The 24,746-nt window shown below is 41.1% G+C and overlaps 1 protein-coding gene across 1 annotated transcript in view; it reads left to right on the top strand.

Moving 5' to 3' along the window:
- The window catches only part of LOC102234173 (neurogenic locus notch homolog protein 1-like), a 54,695-nt gene extending 30,551 nt beyond the window's left edge, over positions 1–24,144 (top strand). Inside the window, exons 11-34 of the mRNA XM_005800995.2 lie at positions 533–766; positions 869–979; positions 3,514–3,706; positions 4,338–4,483; positions 4,572–4,685; positions 5,368–5,487; positions 6,481–6,633; positions 6,710–6,938; positions 7,273–7,474; positions 7,618–7,771; positions 7,849–8,033; positions 9,127–9,259; positions 10,437–10,694; positions 11,221–11,333; positions 11,998–12,569; positions 13,510–13,944; positions 14,760–14,908; positions 17,483–17,696; positions 17,899–17,989; positions 18,488–18,650; positions 19,646–19,944; positions 21,001–21,148; positions 21,745–21,842; positions 22,616–24,144. Coding sequence (XP_005801052.1) covers positions 533–766; positions 869–979; positions 3,514–3,706; positions 4,338–4,483; positions 4,572–4,685; positions 5,368–5,487; positions 6,481–6,633; positions 6,710–6,938; positions 7,273–7,474; positions 7,618–7,771; positions 7,849–8,033; positions 9,127–9,259; positions 10,437–10,694; positions 11,221–11,333; positions 11,998–12,569; positions 13,510–13,944; positions 14,760–14,908; positions 17,483–17,696; positions 17,899–17,989; positions 18,488–18,650; positions 19,646–19,944; positions 21,001–21,148; positions 21,745–21,842; positions 22,616–23,908 — 5,807 coding nt within the window. The 3' untranslated portion in view covers positions 23,909–24,144. The remainder of the gene's footprint in view (positions 1–532; positions 767–868; positions 980–3,513; positions 3,707–4,337; positions 4,484–4,571; positions 4,686–5,367; positions 5,488–6,480; positions 6,634–6,709; positions 6,939–7,272; positions 7,475–7,617; positions 7,772–7,848; positions 8,034–9,126; positions 9,260–10,436; positions 10,695–11,220; positions 11,334–11,997; positions 12,570–13,509; positions 13,945–14,759; positions 14,909–17,482; positions 17,697–17,898; positions 17,990–18,487; positions 18,651–19,645; positions 19,945–21,000; positions 21,149–21,744; positions 21,843–22,615) is intronic.
- The last annotated feature ends 602 nt before the right edge of the window (positions 24,145–24,746 follow it).

Below are 24,746 nucleotides of genomic sequence, written 5' to 3'. Positions count from 1 at the left end.
TGAGTCACAGGTCTTAAGTTTCACCGTAGAATGACTATTTAATCTTATATATGTAGTTTTTTGTTCTTGAGGGACTTTTTATGTTAGACAAAAGTTTGAGTTGCACGGTTGAGGCTACCGCTAACTAGCTGCTAATATACTCTTTTTAGCTAGATAGCTTTTTCCGTTTTCAGTGCAAATTTACTGCCAAATGGCCGGAGAACCTTTGTTTTCTCCACTGGCTCACTTCTGTTGTCAACCCATACGAGGCTAGATGCAAAAAACGTATTAGCTTGGCGCTATGTGTGAGAAACACAAATCCACTGCCAAGAGTAGCAAACAAACCCCAGAAGCTTGACTGTAATTCAGCAAGATCCCCCAATCATTCTCTATATTTAAAGTGGTTTGATGTCAAATTTCATTCAAGGTGGCATTAAAAGGGGTCTTAAAAAGTCTTAAATTTGACTTGCTGAAACCTGCTGATGTCAGAAATACATCTAAAGTTGGTCCAGTTGAATTCACTGGTTCAAAAGGCAACATTTGTTTCCTTCAGGTTACACTGGGAGGCACTGTGAGACGGACATCAACGAGTGTTACTCGAACCCATGCCACTACGGCTCCTGCATCGACGGCCTGGCTTCGTTCAGCTGCAGCTGCAACCCCGGGTTCACCGGCAGGCTGTGTGAGACCAACATTAACGAGTGTCTGAGCCAGCCGTGCCGGAACGGAGGCACCTGCCTGGACCGAGAGAACGCCTACATCTGCAGCTGCCCCAAGGGAACCACAGGTGGGCATTGGCCTGCACTATAAAACAAAAACAAAACAGAAAAGGACAAGTAAATCAATCAATCAAAGCTTGAAAATGATTAAAAGTGAATGTTCTCCACAGGAGTCAATTGTGAAGTCAACATTGACGACTGCAAGGGGAATCTCTGTGACTACGGGACCTGCATTGACAAAATCAATGGCTATGAGTGTATTTGTGAACCTGGCTACACTGGTAAGTAAAATAAATATATTAAAAGTTAGCTGTGGGTGAGATATCTCAAAAATAAAATCTCCAATTTCGGATTTTAATAGATTTTTTTTCTCCTCGCTTTCTTTTCTGAAAACAGAAAAGTATTTTCAAAAAGTGGCTTTTCATGTTATTCATACGACGGACTGTTAGGGCCAGGCTACAAGAAATTTTGCTCAATTGCAAGAATAATTTCAGTTAGCAGTAAAAGATGCAATTTCACCTGAATTTTTTTTAATTACAAGAAAAGGAGTAATCAACTTCTGACATGTCCAGCCCAGTCTGTGACTGAGTTTCCCTGCATGAGTTTGTCTTCAAAGGCAGAAATGTACAGCACAGACCCAACTGCAGGTTGTTAAGGTCTGGGCAACATGCAGAAAATGTATTCTTAAAAAGTCTTAAGTTTGTGTCTAAAATCATGGTCTTAAAATGTCTTGGATTTATTTTTAAAAAGGTCAGTTGGTCTTAAATAAACTATTCACAGGTCTTAAATTTTGTCATGGCAGGACTGTTTAATGGAGTGTTTTTTTCTCATGGGACTTTTTTGTCAGGAAAAACTTTCAGTGGCACGCAAACGCCGTCATTGCATTCTGTAACTTGATGCGGTTGAGGATACCCTCGCTAGGTAGCGAGATAGCTTTTTTGCCCCATCATAGTCAAAATAATCCAGGTTCACAGTTTTTTTTCCTGTGCTTGATTGGTATGCATTAAGTTTTTATATTTATAGAAATATTTTATATTTATAGAAATATAAAAACTTATATTTATATTTTATATTTACTGACCCTAAAGCCAGTCTTAGCTACACACAGAAGTTTATTCAAACGTTTACAGCCAGGTCTAGCCTTGAAAATTGCTTTGGTGTTGCTATAGCTGCAAACAGTGACAGATGCTAACAATTTATGTTTGCATGTTCTTAAAAGACAAAGTATTGTATATATTATGCTGTCATGGCTGCCGGCTGATGAATGACTTAAAAGTTCTTTTGTTTTATGTCATTATGTCTGATTGCAGTCAGTAGAAGAGATTCAGCATTGTTCGGTTACCTTTGCTTGCCATACCTGTTTACGGTCGAATTTGATTTCCTCAAATCCTCTGTTTCTGTTCCAGTTTCTGTTTCTTGTTTTCTTTTTTCACGTGTAGGTGTAGGTATGTAAATAAAGCAGCGGTTTAAGGTACAGGAATGGAGAGTTGAAGGAACGGGCAGAGGAGCTTGATTGTGGCAGAAAGTGGGGGTGACAGATGGCGAGCGAGTGAGCGCACGCTCCTCTGAGGTTTGCCCGGTGTCGCTTTGCAGCTCCACCCTGTCCCCAACCTGCTGCTGTTAGGACATGCTAGCTGCCCGCCCCACCACAAAGAAAAGGCACACACACATACTGGCACACCGAGTCGCCGGGGATTTGTGCAGGAGAAAAGATTCCCTGAAAGATTCCTGAAAGTTGAGCTTTTAAAAGCTTGGAAGCTGCTCCGTGCTGTAAAGCTCAATGGGCTGCTTTTATGTTATGCGTGGCACCGGCCTGAATGGCGTCAATGCTTCAAGTGGCCGACAAAGACGGACTTCGGATCTGCTATGCTTCTGAAAATTGATACAATCATTGCAGTGCCATATTAGTGGCATTGTGTGGAAGCCCTGTGTGCGACTTCACTGGCTGCTGTTGTGGATTCTCAGATATGTGACCAGAAAGGTCACATAAACGGCCATCTTGTTTATTTTCTGTCAGGGTTAAACACTTACTGAATATGAGTGGGAAAATATTTATAACAGTAAAGAATACATGATGGAAAAAATCACAACTAATAGATGCATTAACTAACAAAACATTGATGTTGCCTGAAGTCCATAATACTAGTTTTTCCAAACTAATTGAAGTGCCACTCTTTCTCTCTTGGACAATGTTTTTAGGGTTTATTTTTATGTATATCAAAATTTATGAGAAAAGAAAAAAGTTTGCATGCTTCACACTTGGTGTGAAATGTTTTCAGCATTTTTAAAAAAACTGATTTTCAACGATATTAAATGGAAAACGACAGGTTTACTCATTGAATCAATACCATGTTTCCACTGACTTTGCACATTTACAGATTGACTTCGTTGCACATTTTTTGGTTATAAAACAGCTCAGTCTTCATCAGAGTGGATGCAGATCATCCATGTGAATAAACTTTACAGTCTTTTTTGTATACCTTGAAGTTTTGTTTTGGTGTCATCTGATGAGAAAACTATTACTAATGTTTTCTTGTGGCTGATTGCAAATGAGAGTTATTATGCTTTTCTCTGTGTCTCTAATAACTTAATAGCTCTGCTGTAGACAAATTTGCATTAAAGTCAAAATAAAAGAGGCTAAATATATACAAACTCTCCACCCCTCTCTCAGATTATTATATTTTAAATAAATCTTTATCAGTTATATGTTATTTTGTGTCCTTCTTTCACATAAAATCCCAATCCTTAGAGGTGTAGGTAGGTACTTCTGTGAGTACGTAGTGTTGTTTTGACTACAGTTTCCTTTTGACTTCAGGTACGATGTGTAACATCAACATCGACGAGTGTGCCATCAATCCCTGCCACAACGGTGGCACCTGCATCGACGAAGTCAACGGTTTCACCTGCGTTTGTCTGGACGGCTTCCAGGATCCCACCTGCTTCTCCCAAGTCAACGAGTGCCTCAGCAACCCCTGCATCCACGGTCACTGCGAGGACAAAATTAACGGGTAGGACGCTCATCAACGCTGCAAAATCACAAAATTTGACCAAGGATTTTTGTTTAGTTTTTTGTGCAAGTATCTTTGTTTACTTGAAGTAAGACAAAAGTAATTTAGAAGTAACCTTTCTCCAAAATGCTGCCATCAGTGTGACAGAGCAGGAGCATAGATTCAGACAAAGAGACATCTTTTGATTTATTTTCTAGTTTCATGTGTTTTGACTGTTTATAAATGCCCTAAGGAGGTCTGTACTATTAATTTCATAATAGTACAGCTTATAAATCTAATCTAGGATAAAGGAGCTTGTTTAAAGTCAATAACTCCTTAAAAATGATGAAAAAGTACTTGTTCCCTTGGTAGATTGTTTCACTTATAACATGGGGAAAATGTCTTATCTGCTAATGGTACTAGTACTTTGTCATCAATATTAAGTAATTATTTACTTAAAATAATCTCCTATGTCTTGCTAAAAAGTTACTTGTAAGTTTGTTTTTCTTATTTCAAGTGTACTAAGATGTTTGCACTACAAACCAGATCAAAAAAAAGATTTTGTGTTTTTGCAGTGAACAGTGCTAATATTCATGTTTAGCCAAAGTTTTTCAGCAGACTTTAACTGAGCTTACCGCTGTCTTCTTGTTAGCTATAAATGCCTGTGTGACTCTGGCTGGAGCGGCAAAAACTGCGACATCAACAACAACGAGTGTGAGTCCAACCCTTGTATGAACGGAGGGACCTGCAAGGATATGACCAGCGGTTACGTTTGCACCTGTCGGATGGGTTTCACGGGTCAGTATCTGTTTGTGTACTCAGACCGGTGACCTTCGTCTGAACTTTAAAGAGTGTGGAGGTGATTTATTGTCTTCTCTGACCTCAGGACCAAACTGCCAGACAAACATCAACGAATGCGCCTCCAACCCCTGCCTGAACCAGGGGACCTGCATCGACGACGTCGCCGGGTACAAGTGCAACTGTGTCCTGCCGTACACCGGTATGATGTTATTATTGAAGTTATTTAATAATACATCAATCTGTCACCATGTTATTCTGGAATTTCCTTACTGAGGGGGGCAGTTTCCAACCACTTGGGTACTTTAAGTTATTTGCCAAAGAGGAAAAATATGCTGGTGATGAAATAACTGTCGAGTAAAGTTCAGTCACAAGACTTCCTCCGACCTCAAAGACGCTAAACTTTGGATTCCTCTGTGGGTCACACTTCTCCCCAAACAGATCTGGGAAATGTTTTAATGTAATCTCTCTTATTTTTTGACCAAACAGATAATGCTGGAAAGGCTAAGGGGCCGGCTGTCTTGTATTTGCAGTGTATTTTTTGGAACCCTCCACAGGATTTTAAATAATAAAAGGCCTCTTGCTGGCGTTGGGGTGGGAACATGGTGCTTGACACATTTCCTGTTTGCCTGCTTCCTGTCTCACAGAAAAGCAAATGGCTTCACAATGGCCGGAAGCCGGAGTTGGCTTCCCGTACGAGCCGAGCGTTTGTGGAAACAGATAGAGGCGTGCGTCCCCAGGCCTCTGATACTGACAGAGCCTGGAGAAAATCCTGGGATAGCACCGTTTGGTTTGGGTTATCTCCAAGCCCTGGATGAGATCACGGAGTGAAGTTTAAAAGATCCAATGTAGTTCGCTGAAGGATGTGTTTCCATGTCTTACAGGAGAAAACTGTGAGATCTTGATGGCTCCCTGCAGCTCCAAACCCTGTAAGCATGGAGGAAAATGTCAGGAGTCGGAGGACTACCTGAGCTTTTCCTGTGTCTGTCCTGAAGGATGGCAAGGTGAGCTCCCAGCATGCATCAGTGTCCCTAAGTTATCGGCAGAGAAGTTACACAGTTCTGGATACCTTGAAAGTGCTTGTTCATTGCTTTTTGAAAGTCTGAATTATCAAAATAAGATGAATCAGATCAGAACAATCTTATTTACAGGTATTGACGGGCATTCAAATTAAAACAAAATCATAAAATTAGGAAGTTAGGAGATTAAAACTTGTTTCTAGATGTAAAAGATTGTTCCTAATGTTTTCTGTGGGAAACAGTTCTGGTGGATGTATATCTAGTGCTTGACAATACATCAATAACAATATATGCTGTGATAGACATGTGGTCAAAATCAATAGATAATATGTTTGGTAAAATATCAGTAATTTCACTGAACTCCGATTCAGAACCGCACAGCATTCTGGGAGATGTAGGCAGAGGAAAAGACTTTAGCTGCTTAACCTCTCACAGCCAGCTAAGCAAAATTGGTGGCATCAACTAACTCACTCTCTCTTTGGTTACTTAGCAACAGCCCATTAAGTAACTTGCATAGCAGCAGTTTAAGGTTTTGCCACTGTTGAGTGACAACTATGGATAAAACAGGAAAGGTTGATATTAGTTTGACAGTATTTTATTTAAAACCAAAAACTAATCAATAATTATTGAGGTCAACTGATATGAAGCGTATATATCATGATAGGCTTTTCAGCCGTCCAGCTCTACGAATATCAGATATAGAGGTCAGCGGCGGAACTGATGTTTCTGAAATCTATAAAAATTAATGTTCTGGATGTTGAAATTGCAAAACAAACAAAAAACATTTTTGGTCTAAAACACTAAACTGGCTTCACTCTGTCATATACATTCTGTGATTTTGAAAGCTTAAAAAGAATTAATTCACTGCATTTTGTATGCAGTCTTATAGATCTATTTGTTTACTAATCAGGAGATATGACATTTTCAGTCTTATTTCTGACATTTTACGTTTCTATTTTTATTTTTTGCCCCTATAAGGTCAAGCATGTGAAGTTGACATCAAAGAATGCGTGAAGAATCCTTGTCGCAACGGAGCAACATGCCAAAACACTTTGGGCAGCTACCGCTGCGGCTGCAAACCGGGCTTTACTGGACGCAACTGTGAGACCGACATCGATGACTGCAATCCCAGTGAGTTAATCTGAAGTTATATTTACAGAGTTAAACCTGAAAGTCGCTTTTCTAAGTCGAGTGATTCCTCCCTCAGACCCCTGCAGCAACGGAGGCCTTTGTAAGGACGAGGTCAACAGCTTCCTGTGTTCCTGCCTGCCTGGGTTCCGGGGACTGAAGTGCGAGGAAGACATCAACGAATGCGAGAGCAATCCGTGCAGGAATGGAGCCAACTGCACCGACTGCGTGAACAGCTACACCTGCACCTGCCCGCCTGGCTTCAGTGGGATCCACTGTGAAAATAACACACCTGACTGCACAGAGAGGTAGAGCGCTGCCCCAAACTGAAACTGCACAGCTTTGACTTTGATTTGTCTGACCAACAGGTTCATTTTCTACATCAGTGTAATCCTGGTTTTCTTGTCCACTGCTGCCCCCTGTGGTGGAATTTTGTTTTGCTACAAAGCTGCACTTCCTGCAGCTGCCCTGCAAGTAGAAGTCAGAAATGTTGTTTTCTCTCACTTTGTCAAAAAGCTTAAACATAAAGTAGGTCACTGCTGTAAGAACAAAAGTGCAGATTCAGTCCTGGCAGCTCAGATTAATAAATTATTGATTCACTTTGCTACTTCTCAACCAGTTCTGGTTCTTTTTCCTTCTCAGCTCCTGTTTTAATGGAGGAACTTGCGTAGACGGCATCAACACCTTCACCTGTTTATGTCCGCCCGGCTTCACTGGCAGCTACTGCCAGCATGACATCAACGAGTGCGACTCCAAACCCTGTCTGAACGGCGGCACATGTCAAGACAGTTATGGCACATACAAGTGCACCTGTCTACATGGTTACACAGGACTCAACTGTCAGGTAAGATGAGGGGGAATTACTATCATCAAACATGTATAATGTGCATAAATGAAATAAATTGAATGTTTTTAGTCAGCTCAATGTTAAACTTCAGCTAAATGTTAGAGTCTTTCAGCTGAGTTTGTCTTTTTTATGTGTTTCAGAACTTGGTTCATTGGTGTGACACGTCTCCCTGTAAAAATGGAGGATCTTGCCGGCAGAGAGGAACCACTTACAGCTGCGATTGTGAGACTGGCTGGACTGGCCTGTACTGCGATGTCCCGAGTGTTTCCTGTGAGGTTGCAGCCAAACAAAGAGGTAAGAGGGAGATAAAACCTCAGCAGTTTCTTGTGAAAGGAAGCTAAATTTAGCTCCATCTCACCTTTTCTGCTCAGGAGTTGCTGTTTACCAACTCTGTCAAAACTCGGGTCAGTGTCTGGATGTGGGAAACCGCCACTACTGTCGCTGTCAGGTGGGATACACTGGGAGTTACTGCGAGGAGCAGGTGGACGAGTGTACGCCGAACCCCTGCCAGAACGGAGCTACTTGCACTGACTTTCTGGGTGGATACTCCTGCAAGGTGACGACCCTAAAAACAAACATGAACAGCCGGTGATCTGCTCAGATGTTCCTTCGTATTTTGCTTGTTCCTGATTTGGCTCAGCTTATGCATATGTGAATGCAAACTGAACTGGAGATTGCTGAGAAATCAGACTACAGAGCAGGGCATTCTTGGTAAATACAAACAAGAGTCTAGTGCTACAGGGAGAAGTGGCTTCTGGTTTTTTATAAAAGACAAAAGAGAAATCTTGGAACCTCTAAAATCTGACGCTACTCCACTTTTGTTTACATTTTGTGAAGAATTAAATTGCGTTCAGCATCTTTTTCTGAGTTTTTTGTGTTTTTCCTTCTGTGGTTCTTGGTGTAGTACCACCACAGGCGAGCAGGGGAACTGGTTTTTGACCAGTGCAGTGTGAAAGTGAACCACAGCAGCTGAAAATGTAAGAACTTTTGCCCCTAATCAAACGGAGTCTACCGAACTATCAGGTGTGAAAACACCCAACATGTAGGTGTAGATTATAATTTTGTAAAATTATGCCCAATTTTAACTAGGGGTGCACCGATTTTTAATTTTAGGAGATCAGTGATTGGTCGATTTTTACATGTGCAGCCGATCTTATCCGCTGATTTTATTTACCTCGGCAAAGTTCTAAAAATCAACTACTGTCCTCTTCTGGTCTGCAGTGAAAGAGTTTTGACCGATAGACTGACCCACCAGGTCATGTCTGCATGTTTATAGTTACAATAGTTAGTCCACTGTTGCCAATTTCTTCCTATATTGAGGAACATTTCAGACAAAATCAGAGGGTCAGGGTTTTTAAAAATCGGTAATCGGCGATAGTCCAGAAAACTGCAATTGGTGCACCCTTAGTTTTAACTGTGTATGGTCTTGATGTTACTGCTAATTTTTGCTGCCTCCTAATAAAGCGTCCAGTTTAATTATAGCAAGTAAACGGCTGAGTTGTGTTATTCTTCCCTGGAGAGGAGACTCTGCTGGCCTTGGCAGGAATGAATGAAGAACAGAAAACAGCAAAGTAAACAAAACCCATCTTTGTTTCATGTAAGACATTGATCAAACTCGCCTTTCTCTTCTTCCTCTCTCTGTCCCCCAGTGCATGCCAGGATACTTGGGGCCCAACTGTTCTGAGGAGATCAATGAGTGTTTCTCCCAACCGTGCCAGAATGGGGGCACCTGCATTGACCTGATCAATACCTACAAATGCTCCTGTCCCCGAGGAACCCAAGGTCAGCAGACCCCACACACACACACACTCCTCCCACATCCTTCTGTCTCCACCCACCTCCCCTTCTGCCCCCTTCCCGTCTCCACGCTTCATTAATTAGGGCTTAACAGCACCCAGGGCATTAAAACTCCCTCCTTCAAGCCTGCCTCCAACTCTTCCTCCACTTGTCAAATTTGCCATTGATTTCTCTCTCCGACATGAAGGAGATTGTGTGTTGTAGGTCAGCTCAAATTGGCAGCCAAGTTGGGAGCGTCCCAAGGCGGCCAACAGGTTTTTAGAGCTGGCTGAGGGAGTTTGTGATTCAGCTCGGCCTTTTTGCAAACATGTTTCAGTCTGTGCTTTTGTAAGTGAGGGATCTTAAAAATTAGGCAATTAAAAATTAAAAAAATTAGGACTGGACACAACTTACTTTGTTGTGTCCAGTCCATAGTCAGATATGATTTTTAAATAGGGCTGCAACTAACGATTATTTTGATGATTAATCAGATAAAAGGATTGACACTTTCTGCAGATTTTTCATCTTTTGTACAATATTAGAGATGTATTAAAAGATTCAAATAAACAAATAATTAAATTCCTTTTACAAAAGAGAAATTTAATATTTTAGTGCCGAAAATAAAAAAAACCCATAGCATTCCTTTTGTGAACATTTGTTCATTTGTAGCAAAGGATGCATATGCATCAAAAAACTGACATCAAGATGTGAAAAGCTTAGAGCTTTCTGCTTGATTTATCATCAATACAGTGCAGGGCTGATCTGTGGTTTAGTTTAGGATTAATTGATTAATAATTGGATGGCAAAAGGAGATTTTTTTCACAGAATTTAAACCTGATACCAAAGCTAAAGCTTTGTCACTTTAGTGGTTTTGCGTAGAACATGTTTATAATCAAAGATCTATTTTTATTATGAATGCAAAATGTATGGATATTTTGTACAATTTTGACTGAATTACTTCTCTTAGTGTGTTCTTCTTTCAGCAAATGACCTTTTATTTGAGTCTGCATACTCCAGTTAACAATTAATCGATTACTAAATTATTTAGTCACAATTAATCCTATTAGTTAGTGTTATTAACTTCTAATAGTTAATAACGCTTACAGTAAGCACAGAGTAAGAAACATGACAGAACACACACTGAATGAGTGAAACCTCCCTACTTCTTCCTTCACACCCCTAGGTGTTCACTGCGAGATCAACGTGGACGACTGCAACCCGTCCACCGACCCCGTCACCAAAGAACCCAAGTGCTTCAACAACGGCAGGTGTGTGGACGGCGTGGGAGGCTACCACTGCATCTGCCCCGCGGGGTACGTGGGCGAGCGATGCGAGGGGGACGTCAACGAGTGTCTGTCCAACCCCTGCGACCCGCGGGGCACGCGCAGCTGCACCCAGCTGACCAACAATTACCGCTGCGAGTGTCGCACCGGATACACAGGTACTCATGTCTGTGGCTGGAGCTCAAAGACCGCAAAAACACAGAATCTTACCAAGTTGGTTTATTTCTAGTGCAAATATCTTAGTGCACTTCAAATAAGACAAAACTTAAGTCAGCTGTTTGCTAATATTGATGAAAATGTATAAGTTTTGCTGGCATTTTATAAAGGCCTTGTATAATCTGCCAGTGGAACTAGTAATTTTTCATTAATTTTAAGGAATGATTAATTTAAAAGAAGCTTATATTTCTTGCTGAAAGGTTAATTGTAAGTTTGTTTTGTCTTTCAACTGTAATGAGACATTTGCACTAGAAACTAAACTAAAAATACTTAAGTAAGATTTTGTGTTTTTGCAGTGAATGCAGATTAAACACTTCCATTTAGTATATTTTCATTATATTGCCCTCATTTTGCTAATTGGCTGAATATACAGACCAAAAGAGTAAACAAGATAGTCGTTTTTTTCTAAATAAAACCTAATAGAAAACTTTTTTTGCCTGACTGTGTGTGTGAATGATCTCTTCGCAGGACAGCGCTGTGACCAAGTGTTTAATGGCTGTAAGGGTAAACCTTGCCGTAATGGAGGCACCTGTGCTGTAGCCAGTAACACGCCGCATGGCTTCATCTGCAAATGTCCCCCAGTGAGTAAACAAATATGTACCATTAATCTCTAAAGATATATCTTTGACTTGATATATATGTTCAGTTTAAACACTTTAAATGTCTTCATAGTTGTTACAACAACGAGAACAAATGTTGTTTTTTACCCCAAATTGTTGCTACAGTGTTACTATTTATGCGACTCTTTAAAGCGCAGATATACCTTGCCTTCGAGTCGCGAAAGCAGGGTTTACCTGCGCATCCTAACCACTGCACATCTGGGCTGGACGTGAGCGACCAGGAATAAAATGAAGTTTTATTCTCAGCTGTAGAACCTTTAGTAGCTGAAATTAACTTAATGCAGTGTGAAAGAGAACCGCATCAGCTGAAAATGCGTTTTGAAAATGTAACAAAAACAGTTTTAGTCCCCAACTGAACCGGACTATCTGGTGTGAAAATGTCCTTTATTATGAACACTGATGTTTATGCAGTTATAGAGATATTGATGTTGTGGTAAATGTTATACTGTATATTTACTTTTAATTAGTAATTAGGCTTAAAATATTCTTCCGTTGCAACTTTTTTTTTTTCAAAAGCTGCAGTACATTCATTACAGACATTGTGTTTCTCTTTAAACTTACTTCTTTCTCATTACATTTTTTTTACCATTAACTCAATATTCATTTCTGTGTTTCTTAAATAAAGGGTTTCACTGGCTCCAGCTGTGAATATGACTCTCAGGCCTGCGGCAGCCTCCATTGTCGCAACGGGGGCACCTGCATCTCTGGCCACAACAGTCCGAAGTGTTTGTGTCTGCCGTCGTTCACCGGGCCTGAGTGTCAGTACCCCACCGACAGCCTCTGCAACTCCAGCCCCTGCTACAATGGCGGCACGTGTGAATACGCCGCCGAGGCTCCGTTCTACCGTTGCGTTTGCCCCTCCAACTTCAATGGCTTCCGCTGCCACATTTTGGACTACGGCTTCCGCGGAGGCTTCGGCCAAACCATCCCGCCGCCGACGGACTACGAGGTGGCCTGCAGCATCCCAGAGTGCGAGGAGCTGAAGCACAACAAGTTCTGTGACGAGCGCTGCAACAACCACACGTGCGGCTGGGACAACGGCGACTGCTCGCTCAACTTCGACGACCCGTGGAAGAACTGCTCAGCCGCGCTGCAGTGCTGGCGATACTTCAACAACGGGAAATGCGACTCGCAGTGTGACAACGCCGGATGTCTCTACGACGGCTTTGACTGCCAGACTTTGGAGGGACAGTGCAAGTAAGCCACTTTTCTCTAATTGTACCAATAGAAATGTTTCACAGATTTTATTTTATTATTATTTATTTATTTGTTTTTGTAAGCAACTTTTTTTTAAGGAAATGTATTTAACATCATTAGTGTGGTATACCACACTAATGAAAAACAAAAATAAACAAAATCAAATCTGTGAAACGTCTCTATGAAACAGATTTTATGATTTTAGATTGTATGGTGAATTTTCTACAAGAAGGTGAAATTTAAGGAAAAACTAGTGTCTATTAGCAGCTAAACCTACAACTTCAGCTGCTACTAACGACTATTTTAGTTATCGATTAATCTTTTTATCCAAATAATCTATTATTCTGACAATTAATTGATTAATCGGAAAAAACAATTTGCACGTTGTGTTGATTTTTTTTTTTTAATTAAGCTTGTTTTATACAACAGTAGGAATGTGTTAAAACATGAAAATTTTACTTTTTAAAATAAGAGAATAAATATTCATAGCCTAAGATACAATAACAGCATTTCTTTAGTGTATGCGTGATCATTTGTAGCAAAGGATGAATCTACAGCTAGAAAATACTTCTAACATCAACATGTAAAAAGCTCAGGCCCTTCTGCTTGACTGACATAATGTGTTGATTATTTATTTAGATTAACCAGTCAATAATTGGATAGCAAAATCTGCTTTATCAGAAATTTGAATAGGAGTTTTGAGGAGAACATATTTATTGTCAAGATTTTTTTGTTTTCATCTTAAATAAAAAATATATGTGCTTTTTTTTAATGGTTTTGGCTTAATTACTGCTCTGAGTAAGTTGTATTTTCAGACAACAGAGTCATTTACCAATGAATCAATTACTAAATTAGTTGACAATTACTTCAAAAATCGATTAATCACGATTAATCAACCCAAATTAAATCCTTAATGCTAATGCTAATGTTTGTCCTCCAGTCCTCTGTATGACCAGTACTGTAAGGACCACTACGCTGACGGCCACTGTGACCAGGGCTGCAACAATGCAGAGTGCGAGTGGGACGGCTTGGACTGCGCCAACAACATGCCTGAGAAGCTCGCCGTGGGCCAGCTGGTCGTGGTCGTCCACATCACCCCCAATCATCTCCTCAACAACTCCTTCGGCTTCCTGCGCGAGCTGAGCCGCGTCCTCCGAACCAACGTCATATTCAGGAAGGACACAAAGGGGGAGATGATGGTCTACCCGTACTACGGGAACGAACACGAGCTCAAGAAGTACAACGTCAAGCGTTCGGTGGACTCTTTGTCTGAGATTCCTGACAAGGTGCTGAGTGTGATGAAGAGGAGTCCGTATGACGTGGCAGGCAGCGGCATGAGAGCCAGGAGGGAGCTTGATCATGTGCAAGTCAAAGGGTGAGAAAACAACTATATCTCACTTAAAAGTTAAGCTTTTTTCTAACAATTTTTAACATTTTGGAGCATGAAAAAGTACTTTTAATATATTTTAGCCTGTTATTCATCCATTCAATCCATTTTTTTAAAGGGGACCTATTATAAAAAAAACCACGTTGTGCATGTTTTTATACCATTTGGGTGTCTGCTACTTCTAAAAACATTACAAGCACCTACACATCAAGCCATTTCTTGGAAATAAATTAATGTTTGTTAATTGTTAAGTCATATTGGATGGGCACTACGCCATTACCTATCAAACTAACCCAACCTGAGCTCCAGCATGTTTGGTCAGCTGGTTTTACCGCTGTACAACGGCTCCTGGAAAAAACAAGTGTTTTGTTGTTGACTTATCATTTAGAAACCAGTTGCCGCATTCTTGTTGGTTGTGCAGGAGGCTCCATTATTGCTTTTCAAAGTTGTATGGTTATACATTTGTGCATTTGTTTGCAGCTAATTTCATCTACCAGTGTAAATGTTGAGTTGGGGGGGGCGTGGCCAGCAGCAGCTTATTTGGATTTAAAGTGACAAGAGGCCCTAAAACAGCTCATACTGAAAGGAGCTCAAAATAGGCAGAAGTGAGCAGACTAAAATCTCATTAACTAAGAATAATTCTGTTCAAAAATTGTAATGAACATGTTGTGTAAAGTCCACTGACCCATCCTAATCTGTTCAAAAGAATCATAATGGGTCAACGTTAAATTACATTTGGCCCGTTAACTTTGGCCCACACAGATTGTGAAGACTTATTTCTCTGTTTTCTGTTTGTCCTGAAGATCAATCGTCCACTTGGAGATGGACAACCGTCAGTGCTTCCAGCAGTCCAACGAGTGTTTCCAGAGCTCCGATGACGCCGCTGCGTTCCTCGGAGCATTGGAGTCCAGCGGCAAACTGGATGTTCCCTTTACTATTGAAGCTGTTTACAGTGAGTATTATTCACTGAAATCTCTGATCTATTGCTACAAGATCACAGGCATTTTTGATTAGTAGGTGAAATTTTAAGAATTTCTTTTCAAAATGACATCTGGGATTATTGTAAGCAGAGATAAAAAGAGGCCTGTTTTCCTAAGGCCACCTTTGAATATGGGAAAGACTAAAGTACATACAATTCATCTAAGGCAGGAAACGGATCTTAGAAAATACCCTCTGGCTGAAATACCAAATGTAGCATTTCTACAGTCAGAGAAGTAACTAGAAACAGTAAAAACTGTGACAAAAAAACACAACTCTACCTCATCTGGATCAAATCGCTCATGCTACTGCAGTAGAGGTTGTGCTTATTTTAATTACTTTTACATGTTTTTATCAAATGTCCCAATAATGTAAGCAAACAATCAGAAAGCCTTTTGCCAAGTATTTTTTCAACACAGTAAAGGAATATAGAGAGAAAGAGAGAGAGAGATTTAGATTTAAAATAATTTTATTACAATTTTCTTTCTTCTTTTGGTCTGTGGAAGGGGATTGTTTTGACAATATTATAATTATAGAGTTTTAGAAAAACTCTAGTTTTAAAATCCCCTTAAACTTGCAGAAAATGGTACAAAATATGTAAAGAAATGATAAATTAAATTTTTTTTCCAATAATTATTACATTAATTTAGCATAAATGCTGCCTCATATCTTGTGATTTTAATTGGCAATACATTTTGTAGTGAAAATTTTTATCAGGTAATTTATTATGACTATACTCATCTGATGTTGAATATATTACTAGAGAAAATTTTCTACAACAATCCAATCTTTTTATGAGGAAAACAAGCAATATTTTTCTATTAATCCGATCAAACTTTATTTAATTTCCACAGTTTAGGTTTGTTGCAGCAGCAGAGCTGCTGGACAGTTCCTTCAGCCTTTTTCTGGTCAGAAACTTTTCAATTTCTAGATTGAGTAGCAAAGCATCTTGATACATTTAACCAGCAAATAACATTTTCCCGAACTTCCCCTCTGTGGGACAATAAAGGCTATTTCTATCTTCTATCTTCGTCATTTTTTCTTATGTTTTATAATAATTATTAAAAAATAGACTACATTAGTAAAAGAAAATGTAGTCTGCAGTTCCCACTTTGAAAAACACCAAAGATGTCCTGGATTGTAAGAACAATAAAGACACTGATTTGCAAACTGTTTAGTACTTTTGTTCTAGTTTTTAGTGCAAATATCTTAGTACACTTGAAAACTAACTTTGCAACAATATATAGAAGCTTGATTTTAGTAATTAACTAGTTAATATTGATGAAGAAATACTAGTTCCATTGCCACATTATTTCACTTATAATATGGGAAAAATATCTTGTTTAATGTCAGTGAAATAATCTGCCAATGGAACCAGAACTTTTTCATTTATCTTAAGAAATAATTGACTCAAAACAAACTCCTGTATCTTGCTGAAAAGCCACTTCTGAGTTAGTTTTGTCTTATTTCAAGTGTACTAAGATATTTTCATTACAAACTAGAATAAAAATATTAGGTAAGATTTTGTGTTTCCGCAGTGTGGGATTAATATGACGTGTATTAAGTTAGAAAAAACATGAAAAGTGAGTAAAATTGTGCATAAAGCAGAAATAGATTTAGAAACACAGGCTTTATGCTAACAGGATCGGCAGCGGCCTGTGGCCGGATCCTCCCCGCAGAACTCTTTGATTGTGTATTTGTTATGCAGTAGTGAACAAATGCAATAGTGAATCTCATGGTCGAATCAATCAATCTCTTCCTCTGTGTGCAAATCCAATGGCTTCAGGCTCCAAAATGGTTAATTGCAGCAAATCAACTCATCCACACCCCCTTCACTCACTTCATAAGGGCGTCTCTGGCTTCCTCTTTCTCAGACATGTGCACCTATACGTCCTCTGACAGCGAACTCACACACACACACACACACACCCACACACGCACACACACCCACACACACACACACACACACGCACACACACACACACACACACACACACACGCCTTATCCCACATGGCGAAGGGCTGCTGCAACCTTCACCTCGCTGAATGTAATACCAGGACTTAATGTATCTCTAAGGGTTTAGGTTGGGGGAGTTTATCATTTCAAAATCGTTAGTGAAAAAAAAAAGAAAAGGAAAAATTGATCGGGAGTGTGCTAGAAGTTGGGAGTCTTTGTTATCTCGAAAATCCTAATAAATCCTTCGTCTTTACAGCTTAAAGCGCGTGCAGTAATTTGAAGTTCATTAATCCCCTCCCTCTTTTTTTCTCTTAAAGAAGAAATGGTAAAGTTGTCTCTTGGTACCCTGAGTTGAAAAGGGAGAGAGGAGGTGGTGATGCTCTTTTCTTCCCTATTTTCTTTTTTATCACGCCCCATCCCCTTTTTTTTTTGATGAAAAGTGGTTAGCTATTCTGATTATTACTGAATAGATAGAAGCTAGCTTTACAAGCAGTGAGGATCGTCAGTCTGGCTCTGGGTGCGATTTGGAGCGACGAAGAGCCGGACAGTCAGGACCTTCGCTCTTGACGATGTCGCCCCGTTTCCTGACAGGTGGCGTTGACCTGCAGCCGTCCGACGGACTCTACGCCATGTATTTGGTGCTGGGCAGCGTCGGGATACTGGCCTTCCTGGGAGTGGGAATGGTGGCAGCCCGAAAGCGGCGCCACGAGCACGGGCGCCTCTGGCTTCCCGAGGGTTTCAAGACCACAGAGACCAGCAAGAAGAAGAGACGGGAGCCCGTCGGAGAGGACTCAGTCGGACTGAAGTGAGTTCGTCCTGTTTTGGACGTTCATATTTGGACAATTTTGAATTTTACAATGATCATAAGTGAGTCTGAGACAACTTAGACGATCATTAACCTCATCTGATAGAGAGGTGGGGTAGGAATTTAATCAGTGGTATGTTGTTTTTTGGCTTAAAAGCAGCAGATTAAGTGGATTTATCCTGAATTTTCTGCGTTCACACAGGCCACTGAAAAACACCTCTGATATTTCTCTGATGGACGACAACCTGAACGAATGGGGAGAGGACGAACCCGCGGATGTGAAACGCTTCAAAGTAAGAAAATATTCATAAACTCTTAAGTTGTTTAATATTTTTTTATCAGAAATAAAAAAAATAGAAATATCCTTAATTGTCCCGCAATGGGGAAAATGACAGAATATGAAAATATATAGAAAAACAAAAAAATGAAGAGCAAAAAATTCAACATGTAGTTATAAAAAACATCATCCAATCAAGAGTAATTTGCAGCTGAATTGGTTCATTTAAAAAATGTGCATGCCTTTTTGAGCACTAAAAAAGTCTTTACAGTTAGTGACAATAAAAAGCTAAATAAAGTTGCACAGAAACCACCAGGGATGTAAGCAGTTACTGGGTTTGTTGGGAGCAGTGGTGGTTATGGTATGCTACAATTTCCCAAAGAAATATGTGGAAATGTTGAATCCACTAAAATAAAATTTACAATATTAAATTTTATCATGTGCTTGTAGGAAAACTTCAACATTTTGCTTCTTTCTTTAATTTTAACTCCTGCTGTGTGTGATTCTTTTGCAGCTTGACGAGCAGGCGGTGCTGGACGCCGACGACCAGACGGACCACCGCCAGTGGACCCAGCAGCACCTGGACGCCGCTGATCTGCGCATCCCCTCCATCGCTCCCACTCCCCCTCAGGGGGAGATCGAAAACGACTGCATGGATGTCAACGTGCGAGGGCCAGGTAGTCAACACTGTATTTATATAATCAGTCTGTCGTATTTGTGATTTGGGAGGAAAAACGAATCAAAATTAGTTAAATAACATCCTCATTACATATTTTTATTTGGTTATCTTGTAAGATCCAGACATTAAATGTATAAATTGTCTCTCCCTTAGCAACAAAAGAATGACATGTTTTCTAAATCCTGTGAAACTGTCAAAGTTTTGACTGATTTTATGGGTTCATAAGGTAAAAAATGAGCAGAAATTTCTGAGCAGATTCTTAGTGTGTGTGTGGGTGTGTGTGTGTAATTGTGCGTGAAAGAGCTGCTGAAGCCCCGCCATGTCCTCAGGGTAAAGGATCTTCTTCAAAGCAGCCAGCTGGAAACCGAGCGCCTCGGGGAAAACACTGATTCCTGATCAGATTAATCATTTGACCAGTAATGGGACTCAGTTTTTATCTGTATTCAACATTATAATAACCAACAAGGGCATGAAATGCAAACAAAGAAAAGAAATCTACCAGAATCCCTGAAGGATTCCTCAAAAAAAATCAAAGTAGTTCATTTAACAACTCGAGAGCTCACTTTTTGCCTCCGTCATGGATCGATGCACTCGAATCGACCAAATCTGTGAGATCTTGGGCTCGCTTTTCTTTTGAAGAGGAGAAAACCTTTCCAAGTCATCTGCCTGAGCTGCCTCTCTCGGTTAGAAGCTTGGTTTTATTGGAGCAGTCTGGCTTCAGCAAACCCCCAAAGCTCTGCTTTCCTTCTGAGGCTCCTGTGCTGGCGCCTGCATCAGAATCTGCTCTTGAAAGAAAAAGCAATGATGATTCAACACAGGCATAAGCGTCAAATCCACATTCGATTTGTTTGTTGCTTTGTTTTGATCTGCTCAGGGCTTTGAAGTGGAGCACTCCTGTTTTTCTCTTGCACTCACTTGGCCCGTTTCAGAGTCGTGCTGACCGTGCAAATACAGGTTCAGCCTTTCATGCCTTTCTGCTTCCTCTCCCCTCAGATGGGTTCACCCCACTGATGATCGCGTCCTGCAGCGGAGGAGGATTGGAAACGGGCAACAGCGAGGAAGAGGAGGACGCCTCTGCCAACGTCATCAACGACTTCATCTACCAGGGCGCTAACCTGCACAACCAGACCGACCGTACCGGCGAGACGGCTCTTCACCTGGCGGCTCGGTACGCCCGCTCTGACGCTGCCAAACGGCTGCTGGAGGCCAGTGCCGACGCCAACATCCAGGACAACATGGGCCGGACGCCGCTGCATGCCGCCGTGGCCGCCGACGCCCAGGGAGTCTTTCAGGTACGCCGTTTGTCTGCATCAGCAATTTAAGAGAGAAAATAATTCAAATAGTGTTTGACTACGGTCATTTTTATACACTGCAAGAACACATAATTGTCCTTTTGTTATTAGTGAAATAATCTGCCAATGGAATAAGAACCTTTTTATCAATATTAAGGAATTATGGGCTTAAATCAAGCTCCTGTAGCTTGCAGAAAAGTTACTTCTAACTTAGTTTTTTCTTCTTTTAAGTGTAATAAAATATTTGCACTGGAAAATAGAACAACATTATATATAATAGATTTTGTGTTTTTGCACTGTATTCTCTTATAATAGGAACGAAGGATGTTGGAAACTACTTAAAGGATATATATTGCAAAATTCCATTTGGGTGTAAACTGCTTCTAAAAACAGCCCAAGCAATAAAAAACACTACCCAGCCACTTTCTGACAGTAAGATAATATGTTTCGGTGTCTGGAAAAGGAGCCATTTCAAAAACCCTCCAGATATAATTTCACAAACCAGCTGGAACAGCGCCTAGCAACTCCAGCAAAGCCTAGCCTGTTACCTAGCAACCCGATTGGAGCATCAACCTGTCACCTAGCAACCCGATTGGAGCACCAACCTGTCACCTAGCAACCCAAGCTGAGCTCCAGCATGTTTGGTCAGCTGGTTTTACTGCTGTATGCTATACAATGGCTGCTGGAAAAGACAAGGGTTTTGATGTTGACTTAGCATTTAGAAACCACTTGCTGCATTCTTGTTGGTTGTGCTTTTCAAAGAGGTATGGTTCTATGATTGCTCATCTGTTTGCAGCTATTTTCACGTGTGAGTGTAAATGTTGGGTTGGGGAGTGTGGCCATCAGCAGCTTATTTGTACTAAAAATGACAAGAGGCTCTAAAATTCTAAAGCTCAGTCAGAAAGGAGCTCAGTACTGAGCAGATAAAATCTCATTATCTAAGAATGATTTTGTGCAAAAAAATTTAATTAACATCTCTTTTTAGGCCATTGAGCCATTCTAACCTGGTGAAGGAAGCATAACAGGTCACCTTTAATCTGCTTTGTGTCCCTTTAGATTCTGATCAGGAACCGCGCCACAGATCTGGACGCCCGCATGCATGATGGCACCACACCCCTGATCTTAGCTGCCAGGCTGGCAGTGGAGGGCATGGTGGAGGAGCTCATCAACTGTCACGCAGATGTGAATGCCATCGACGACTTTGGTAAAAAAAACATTAAAAAAATCAATAACTACATATATTGTGATAGATAGATGATCAAAATCGATATATAAAAGTCTGATTGAAAATTCAATATTCATTATATAGAATATTTGCTGAACTCTGATCCAGAACCGCACGGCATTCTGGGAGATGTAGGCAGAGTAAGGACTTTAGCCGCTCAAAATCTCATGTTGGTGGAAACAACTGACTGACTCATTCTTTGGTTACCTAGCAACACACTTGTCTTTTGGTTACCTAGCAACAGCCTGTTGAGTAACTGGCACTGCAGCAGTTTAAGATTTCACCACTGCGCCTCATAACTGTTTAATACAAAAACAACGGCGTTGAGTGAAAACTGTGAATATAACTGGAAAAGTTGCCTCTCCAGTTTGGCAGTATTTCAGATAGAAAAAAACTAATCAGTAATTATCAATATGGACTGATATGAAACGCTTATATTGTTATAAGTTTTTCAGCCATACTGTCCAGCTCTGGAGAGGTACCAGAGTAAAGGATTTTATCTGGAAAAGTCAGAGTGTTTAGGTCCGTTTGCTCTCAACGGTTGAATAACTCTCTTTTTTTTTTTATCTTTTCAGGTAAATCAGCTCTACACTGGGCTGCAGCAGTAAATAATGTAGAGGCTGCTATTGTTCTACTAAAGAATGGAGCCAACAAGGACATGCAGAACAACAAGGTTAAAAAATATTTAAACTCCTTCTCTTAATGTTTTCTATTGACCCTTTCCATCACCGTATCACTCAAGGCGCCATGAGGGATGTAGGAAGTGACAGACAGATTGAACAGAGCGACTGAGATTTATCCAAGTTGTTTTTTCTTGTTCGAGTCGAGCTAATTTGTCTGTGAACGTAACACACCTGGTTGGGGCTCATAGATGGTGGTATTTACAAAAGTTGGAAATAGCTAGCTTAGAAACCGACCCGTACCTCCTCCCTCCTGACGTTTTGATGAAATTGCCAACTTTGCCTGAATTGACACCATATGATATATAAACTGCATAAACTGCATTTCCCCTAAAGTCTAGATGCTTACCAGCTTTCTCTGTACATGCTAGGCTAAGTAATTGTGGGGTAATTTTTCCATGGTTACTAATGACTAAACGCTTACCTTCTCCATAAAGAATTATCATACTTACTTATATAGTATATGAACATTAGACTTCTTACATTGTAAAATCAGTTATTATGATTGACAGCTGCTATCCATCGCTGCCATATCTTTCCTCATTAAAAGTTTTACAATAAAATGACAACTTCACTTTAAAAATGTGCGTTCAGCTGCACAAACAGACAAGGACGCAAACCAAACTTAACTAAATAGAAGCAATATTAGGGAGCGCACAGGGTTTTTTTGACGACCGTCATGGCAGAGTGGGCTAAAGGCTCAATAGAACAGTATTTTTTCAGCGGCTATTGTCTCATTTAACACGTTGTCTCCTTTATGTTTCAGGAGGAAACTCCTCTGTTCCTGGCTGCCAGAGAAGGAAGCTATGAAACTGCCAAGGTCTTACTGGAACATTTCTCGAATAGAGAAATTACGGACCACATGGACCGGCTCCCCAGGGACATCGCACAGGAGCGAATGCACCATGACATCGTGAGGCTGCTGGACGAGTACAACCTGGTACGAAGCCCCCCCATGCACGGCGGCTCCCTGAGCAGCGCCCTGTCCTCCCCGCTCTGCTCACCCAGCGGCTTTCTGGGCGGCATGAAGCAGCCACAGCCTCAAAGTCAAGGCCAGGGGAAGAAAACCCGCAAGCCCAGTCACAAAGGGATTGGCTGCAAAGACGGCAAAGACATGAAGGTGAAGAAGAAGAACTCTCAGGACGGGAAGTCTGGGACTCTCCTGGACAGCTCGGCTGTCCTGTCGCCCGTAGACTCGCTGGAGTCTCCTCACGGTTACGTTTCTGACGTGGCGTCGCCGCCGATGATGACCTCCCCATTCCAGCAGTCGCCGTCCGTGTCTCTGAACCACCTGCAGGGCATGGCGGACCCCCACCTGGCCGTGAACCACATGGTGATGCCCAACAAGCAGGAGCTGGCCCGGATGCAGTTCGACCCGCTGCCTCCCCGCCTCACCCACCTGCCGGTGTCCGGCTCGGCCGCACAAGGCGCCATGGGCGGCCAGTGCGACTGGCTGGCCAGGATGCACAGCGGCATGAGCCAGGCGGGGCAGTTCAACCCTCTGAGAGCGCCCCCCGGAGGCCAAAGCGGCCTTCACCAGGGGATGATCGCAGCGCCGCTTCACAACGGCCACCCCAACTCCAGCCTGTCGCAGATGATGACCTACCAGGGCCTGCAGAACAGCCGACTGGGCCCGCAGACCCACATGATGCAGCAGATGCAGAACCTGCAGCAGCTGCATCAGCAGCACCAGAACTCTAACCCGACCAGCAGTCAGAACTTCATCAGCGGGGATCTCAGTTCCCCTGAGCTCCAGCAGGGGGCGGCCAACTCCAGCATGCCCATACACACCATCCTCCCTCAGGAGAGCCAGATCATGCCCAGCACCCAGTTCCTAACTCCTCCCTCCCAGCATAGCTACTCCGGCCCGATGGACAATACCCCCAGCCATCAGATCCAGGTGCCGGACCACCCGTTCCTGACCCCGTCACCCGGGTCCCCCGACCAGTGGTCCAGCTCGTCCCCCCACTCCAACATGTCCGACTGGTCAGAGGGCATTTCCAGCCCACCGACGAGCATGCAGTCCCAGATCGGACACATATCAGAACAGTTCAAGTAGGAAGCTGAGAGTCTCCGCACCCCAGAGGATGAGCTGCTGTATATATTTTTTATTTTGTATTAAAAAAAAAAAGCACTCGAAAAAGGAAATCAAGCAAAGCTGTAATCGAGATGTAGGACTTTTATAAATTTTTCTACTAACAGCAACATATGTGCTTCATTTACTGTTATTTGTTTTTTTTATTTATTAAGGTTGTATTTATGTTTATTTCACTGCAAAAACTCTTATCAAGTATTTTTGGTTTAGATTTTAATGCAAATATCTTATTACACTTGAAATAGGACAAAACTAACTTATAAGTAACTTTTCAGAAAAAAGGAACTTATTTTAAGTTAATAATTTGTATTATTGCTGAAAAATTACAAGTTCCACTGGCAGATTATTTCACTTACAATATGGAAAAAATGTCTAATAATCGGTCAGTGGAACTAGTAATTTTTTTTCAATATTGTTTATTGTTTAGGATCTGAATTAACTAAGCAACTACTCTTCCTGAGATCCATCATATACAGTAATTTTTTAAAAACTGTATATTTTAAGGAAAGAATGTCCTCTTTATTGCTGTAAAATTACTTCTAAGTTAGTTTTGTCTCATTTCAAGTGTACTAAGATATTTATATTAAATATATATAGTTAGGTTATAGTTAGCTGATATATATTAAATTAAAAATAGTTGGTAATATTTTGTGTTTTTGCAGTGTTTTGGGTCATACGCAGGACAGAGAAAGTCCTTTAGAGACACTTCTTTCTTTTAGAGTTTGTTTTCTGCAGCATACACACTGGGTATTTATTTCCCTAAACACTCTTGGCCTTTGTCCTTTTTCTTCTGTTTATATTT

Source organism: Xiphophorus maculatus, chromosome 12 (genome assembly GCF_002775205.1).
Source record: "Xiphophorus maculatus strain JP 163 A chromosome 12, X_maculatus-5.0-male, whole genome shotgun sequence".
Lineage (NCBI taxonomy): Eukaryota > Metazoa > Chordata > Actinopteri > Cyprinodontiformes > Poeciliidae > Xiphophorus > Xiphophorus maculatus.
Note: the sequence above shows the minus strand (reverse complement) of the source record. Positions and strands in the feature narration are given on the sequence as shown.